General features: G+C 51.7%; 1 protein-coding gene across 1 annotated transcript; it reads right to left on the bottom strand.

Annotated features, from left to right (window-relative positions):
• Nucleotides 1-241: 241 nt before the first annotated feature.
• Nucleotides 242-3,450, bottom strand: AURANDRAFT_38499 (hypothetical protein; the record flags this gene model as incomplete). The annotated part of the gene is made up of 6 exons (XM_009041607.1): nt 242-1,042; nt 1,105-1,137; nt 1,185-1,285; nt 1,340-3,221; nt 3,266-3,326; nt 3,383-3,450. 6 exons carry the CDS (start codon nt 3,424-3,426, stop codon nt 902-904), a joined length of 2,262 nt encoding a protein of 753 aa, XP_009039855.1.
• Between the last annotated feature and the right edge of the window lie 3,462 nt (nt 3,451-6,912).

The raw sequence follows: 6,912 nt of genomic DNA on the forward strand, positions 1-6,912 counted from the left end.
TCGCGGGCCTCGACGGGCCGAACTTCGGCCGCCGCCTCGGGTCGCGCTCTCAGCGGAGCTGGATGCCTGCGGGTACCACGACCGATCCCTCTCCCTAGCTCGCCGGGGGTCCGCAGGCGGGTGACCCATCCAGGGAACCGGACCCAGCCGAAGCGGCCCCGAAGCGCCCGGGCTTCACTGTCCGCCCCTACAATGATTAAGGCTAACCAGGGGGAGGTACGTAAACCGCAACCTGGCATCTAGGCTCACACACCCGCCTTACTAGTATATTCGGGTGGTATTCTAACATATCGATGGCCCAGTCGCGTCGTCAGGGGAGTAGTAAGGCCCGGAGTAGGGGGGCCTTCTGGATGATGGCAGGCTTAGGGTTGTTGTTGTGCCGGGGATGGGCCTCGCTGGGGCTCCCGTGACCGAGGTGGGCAAGAAATGGCATGAGTAAGATCGCGGGGTTCCATAGCAGCCGGGTCATAGCCCCCTGAATAATGCTTGCTGCTGACCAGTATCCTTTCTCACAGGAAAACGCCTTCACGATCATAGAATATGTCTCCGGTCACGAGTTTGAGACCACTAATCCGTTGAGTCGCCACAGCCCACTGAAGAATTTTCAGCTATCCGGGGCCATGAACGAGCTGAGTCCCAGCACAGCTGGTTTCAGGTTGATCCGTCTCACGAAACCCACTAATGATACCCCGGAGGAGGAGCGAGTTACTCTGCAATTGGACCTTAACTCACAGGGTCTTGCCTGGAATCGAACTGAAGTTGGCATATTTTTCGCATGCGGGCGCAATCGACATACGCCAGACCCCGGGCGCCACACACGAATCGGCAACTCTGGTATCATTTGGACCCGGGGGGGGGGGCGACAGGTTGCCTGCTGGGATCTACTTCTCAACGGTAAAAATTATGCGACCCGGCGTAATGTCAATGTGACAATACCCTGATTGAGAGATTTCAGTCTAGCAATAGCCTCGTTGAATGAAGTAAAGGGCATCCCGTTGATCTCTACAAGGACGTCGCCTAGTCTGACACCGCCCTCTTGAGCCTAGGTGGTGAATCTTTAAGAGCTAGATTATCCATGAGGGGCAAGGGACGCTCTTAGCGTGCTGGGCTGCCTGCACGAAAGCCCCTCGTGACTACCTACACACGCCGCATTACTTACAAAGCAGTCAAATAGTGACACGCGCCTGATTTGCTTCATCAGCCAATTGTAGACCAAGGCCTTGGGCACCAATTCGCACAGTCATTTTAAATTGACCTCCCTGATGCGGTGACAGCAGGTCAGTACCTAAGCTTGCGCAGACTCCAGGGCAGTTGTACAATTGAACACATTCCTAGAAACCTGGCAGTTGTCGTCTAGTTGTCTGGATATTATTCATTGCAGCATTTGCTTTGATGAGCCGATCCCGAGTGTCTTCCAATTGAGAACGCTTTGCTACCATAGCGTCATCCTCAGTGAAAAATAGCTCTAACTGAGCTTCATCATGCACGAAATGGTAACACTTTTCTTGAAGTTTACCGCACAGAGTTCCAAGGATGCGGTCATCAAGGCACATGCACGCATTGTCGATAAATCGTTTGGATGCGAGAGTCCAGTAAGCTTCTAATATGGCCGACATATCCTCCGCATTCGCGGATGAGCTAACACCATGTGCTGAACGATACCAAGAACGAAGAGATGCACCCACATGCTCTTTGGTTGCCTGCCAAGAGCCTGATCCTGGCCCATCATATGCGGTCCCTTTGAATGCTGTATCTACCGAGGCTTCAAAGCGATCATACCGCAGCTTATTAATATGAGCTTGCAGGAATTCATTGATGGTAAATGGGTCTTTCTCACGGGTTACAAGACCTTCAAGCAGCTTCAATGCCTCATCTTCCGACAGTTCCAGAATAGAAGAAGCCACAGTCTGAAAAGAGTCTCTGAGGTTTGGATATGAGATTGCTATTTTTTTGAACATTTCATGAACGACTTCATTAGCCAAGGCTCGCATTTGAGCGGCGGCCATGCGAGCCGGCGCCGCCCACGCATCAATGAATTCCTGTATGAACATATAGAATGACTGCGCACTCATAAATCCAGGAAGCTCACGGCCACGCAGGGCTTCCATTTGACGGGCCAAGTCTGTAACAAAACCATGTGCTCGAAAGGGGGGCGCAGTGGCAACCACACGGGACTGCAGCTCTTGAAATATGACCAGCGCGCGAGTATAGAGCCTCAAATTAGGATTACATACTATAAGTCGGTCGCGATACTCGCCACGAACACAATCATTCAAGTGTCTGACAAATTCTTGTGTTAGAGTGACCAGCAGCTTTTGTCGGTCGCTGGCTGAGGACGCACTGCCGTATGATGAAATCGCGCGCACCTCCGCCCGAACACCACTGAGCATCAGTTCAACTCTGCGTTTCATTGGCGCAAGTTCTTCCTTAATGCGAGATACAAGAATTTTGGTCAGTGCGTATGTCAAATTTTTGATACCAAGCAGCCGTTGATCAAGGCACGAAAATATTGGGTGCGATACAAAAAAGGCCTCTTCATCTTCCTTCGCTGCCTCAGGCGAGGTTCCATTTCTTATTTGAGCCTGGGAGCGATTTTTAACCATGACATAGCCAAGTTTTAAGGGCTTGCGAATGTTCTTCAGCACTGCAGCAACTTCTTCTTCGTTGCCAGGGCCAATTAGATCGGGCTTTGTGAGAACACCGAGGGTGCGTTCACCTGTCGGATCAACTAGGCGGGCGCGCTCCAGGATATCTACAGTCGCAATATCTTGATTAGCTGGTATTACAGCTAGGATTATTGTACGATCTTGTCTTAGATACTCATCAATAAGTTTATCAACTTCAGCTATCACCTGCAGACCTTGCCCCACAGTTGCCGTGCGTACAATTCCTGGTAAATCAACAACTGTCAGTTCCGGTGACTCGGGCGAGGAAAGTCTGACTATGATGGCCTCTGAAGAGAAGCCCTGGGTGTTGCGCGTTAATGTTTCAGTCAACCGTGAAATCAGTTCAGCGAGTTCAGTAGGTGTTTCTGCAGCTACAGTCTGTGCTGATGATGTGGTAGAAACGAGAGCTGACCATTGCATGCCAGCTGCAGCGCGACGCATAACAAGGCGCACTGGGCAACGGGTGACAAGCCCAGAGCCTCTTGGAAATGGAACACCGGACAAAGCCTCAAGCACGGAACTCTTACCGCTGCTCTGGTCACCCATAACGCAAATCTACTCTCATCTATAAGCAGGGGTGAAATATATTAAACACGCACCTGCGGCACCGACAATGTGTTATCTAACGAGAGGTCTCTGAGGTCTTCGGCGAGCTCGAGCCTGTTGCGATCGCGGTCGACCGTTATTCATTTTTCAATTGTTTTTGATTGACTAACCACGGCCTCACTTCCTTCTCATAATCAATTTCAAGGTTGCTCATCTCACACACGGTGCTATAGCTTATACTAGTACTACAGTAACCTAGCATAAACCGACTTGGTAGCCTGAGCGGGGCGGCAGTGTCCCGACCAAAGTACATCTACGCCGGCGCATAGGAATAATTAAAAATTAATTAATAATACATTTCGGCCCGGCGCAGCGAGATTCATTAGTCGTCCATAGAGGCTGTGCATCGACCGCGCGCGCATCGACCGTGCGCGCGTCGATCGCGCGGTGAAATCGCGGCAAAAATTCGTTTATGCCCGTATCAAAGTGAGCGCGATGATACGCACGCGTTAATTGCACGTTTGCGGTGACTTTCCGCGCGCGGTTGTGGGTTCGGGACCGGAAATCGCAAGATTTAATAACTTCAACAAGCATGCTGAAGTTCAACAAAAATGTTGACTTTTAAATCCACGCCAATAGAATCTGAGTTTTGATCGGGACACTGCGGGGCGGCCAATTTTGCATTTTCTGAGTCCTCTGGAGCCCCTCCGCTGGTAGAACTTCCAAGCCCTCCGATTGGTTCGGTTTTCGTGGCTGAACACAGCCCTACGTGCCCATGCCGTACGCTGAGCCCCCCGCTGACCCCCGGCCACTGTCGACGGATGGCTGGGGCGAAATTACGAACTCCACGACCCCGACGGAGAACGCCGAGCCCCGCACGTCTGTGTACATAGCCGACGCTGTGTTTTCGTTCCTGATGTCAGGAAGACCGTAGGCAACAACCTGCGGTATCCCAAGGTGGGCTTTTATGTTGAAGTCACGTTGAAGTTCAAGCAAACTAAACTTGAATGTTATTTAGAAAAGTAACGCGGACGACCTTGGATACGCTTTAAGGACGCTCCTCCAGCCCAGCGGGGCTGAGGATCTTCCCCTGGTGATGCCTAAGTTTCTCTCCAATGTGCGAACGCGCTGCCAGCGATTTTCAATCCACGGGCTCATATGCATGTGCTCATTGACCCCCGCTAAAAACCATCAGCGCCAAACCTAAAGGAACACGCATCCTAGAAAGCACAGCGATTGCCGCAATTCGACCCTGGTGTTGCGGCGCCGTGTTATACTGCCGCCCCTAGTCCCGGAGCGCCCTGGTTCTGAGCGACCCGGCTTCGGAACGCTTTGGTTGCCTATAGCGCCTGGTCCGCGCCCCGTTGTGTTATTTTCATCCTCCGTACGTATCTTCCCGCATCCGGTGCATCCAAGGTCGTGTCTTTGAGACTCCGATTCTTGTCTCGGGGGGAAATGTGCGCCTCTGAAGCCCGAGGCCCGTCTCCTTGCGCAAGCGAAGCTGCTGGTTTCCATATTTTTTGTCGGCACATGGCCTTCTGGAGAAAAATGTACGGAGCGAGATTGGTCTTCAAGCGAGGATCCGCGGTGGCTGCTGGCTGGGTTCTAAATCCCAGGGCGTGTGCTTTATTGCAAGGGCGGGTTATCGCGCGATGATCCCGTTGTCGACCCGCAGGTTTGCCTCTCGGTGTCACATCCTTGAAAGGACGCTGCGCTACAAGCAATGCTGGACCGTGGACCAATGTGCATATGGGCGCTGTGTTGGGTACATATGGGTAGCGGAGTCTCTCGGTGCAACGAACGAGCACCCCTTTCACAAACAATGCTGCAATCGCACGCAGGGATCTGCCGGAGGCACGCAAGCATCTGGCACGTGCATCCACTAGGGTCTCAAAGAGACCCTTACTGAAACTCGATGTTTCCGGGTATAGTAAATTCCTGGACTGGTGATTATCAGAAGTGTCGATGAAATTTGATCCTGACTTCTTGGCGATAGGCGCAGAAGCCAAGGTTTCGGTACACATGCTCTTAAAGTGAAACAATTTTGAGCAGGTGAGCATATTGTTTGGATCTGCAATTCTGGCCAAGTCACTGAGGTCATTTTCTTCATAGAACAAGTCTTCATCAGGGAGGCGAGTTTGGCACTCCCGATGATTGTTGCCCCGTGTTTGTGTATAGCCGATGACCGTACCACAGTCTGTTGCGATTACTATAAACTCGCCATTCCCAACCACTGCAAGCTCGATCAACGGTCTACCAATGGAATTTTCAAATACTCTAACAAGGACCAACTGCTCCGCGTTCCATAAACGTAGGGATCCATCGAGTGAAACTGATAAAAATAGCGCGGTCTGACTCGGGTGCAAATCAAGTCGTGTCACCCCTCGTCGATGTCCTGAGAACGTATGGAGATGAGATAAGGTCAGATCTTTATTCAATGGATATTGCTCACAGTCGATCTCGACATTCTCATGCTCTCGGTACCAGATCTTAATGGAACCACCAAGACAACTAGTGGTAAAATAATACGATCGTGGGAAAGATATAGCATCAGTTATCTGATGATCATGCAAATTGCCCGCAAGGCGTGCTAGCCTCTTGCTATCGCTGATATGAAAGATGTCTACACATTGAGCCTGGGGCCAGATCACGACAGCTGTGTTAGTATGCTCGTGATATCTCAGGGAGCTCACCCAAGGTGGACAAGTATACACGCGGGTCAGCTGGAGGATCCAGCGCTTTGTTCGGCCGTTGCGTGATGGTTGAGCGGAGAGCCGGAATGTGCGAAGACCCATACTTCCGCCGGTGAGAACCTCCTCAGTTTGACTTATGTAGGCCATGTCTTGCACGATGTTTTGGCCCATCGGCACAGTACCTATGACGTCAAGAGAGGCATTCAATATCATCATTGACATATCCTTATCTATGGAAGCCAGAAGATGGACGCCCGCGATAACGTGGAAGCAGACCGCACGGAGGACATGCATTCCATGCACGTTCTTGTTTGGTTTTCGTATGATGTTGCTACTGTCGCTACGCCACACTGATAACTCCTTGCTACTAAGTGCTACAAATTCAAATGACTTGCAGCAGTCACCAGTGGTTTTGCGCGGCACTATCTGCAGCTTAAATGCACTCTTAGAACAGCGCCCTCTATGCTCAAACGCTTTGTACATTCTTACAAAAGTGACGAAGATCTAGATACAGCCTTAGAGGCTCATGAGAAGACAATAGTGCAGCCTCGTCTGTCGGCGGCAGGGTGTGCGTCGCGTCGAGATAATAAATCGTTTCTACCGCGGTAGGTTCGGACAAAAGATACGCCTCGAGACGACGACAGCACGGTCGCACCTGCGGGGCTGCTAGGGGTGGCCTCGAGCTCCGGGGTACGGGGTGTAAACTTAGATTAGGTCCTACTTGGGCGTACTCGTGGAGGTTTCGGGCGACTCCCCCTGGGTCCGGGGTTGGTAGCAACCCACCTTAGCCGCCTCTATTAGCCGCCATGGGGGTTTAAAAAATCTTCAGTGTCCAGTACTTTGGAGGCGCCTCGCTTCGACTTTCCTGGGAGTACGATTTAGAATTCTAATGCTCCTGCGGTGCGCCTATAACGCCAATGGTCGCGCAAGTACGCGCCGCTTTAATCCCTTCCCGACGCCGGCGGCGTTTTTTTTTGCCCCGGCCGAAATCGGCACGGCTCACGGCC

This window comes from Aureococcus anophagefferens (genome assembly GCF_000186865.1).
Source record: "Aureococcus anophagefferens unplaced genomic scaffold AURANscaffold_22, whole genome shotgun sequence".
Classification (NCBI taxonomy): Eukaryota; class Pelagophyceae; order Pelagomonadales; family Pelagomonadaceae; genus Aureococcus; species Aureococcus anophagefferens.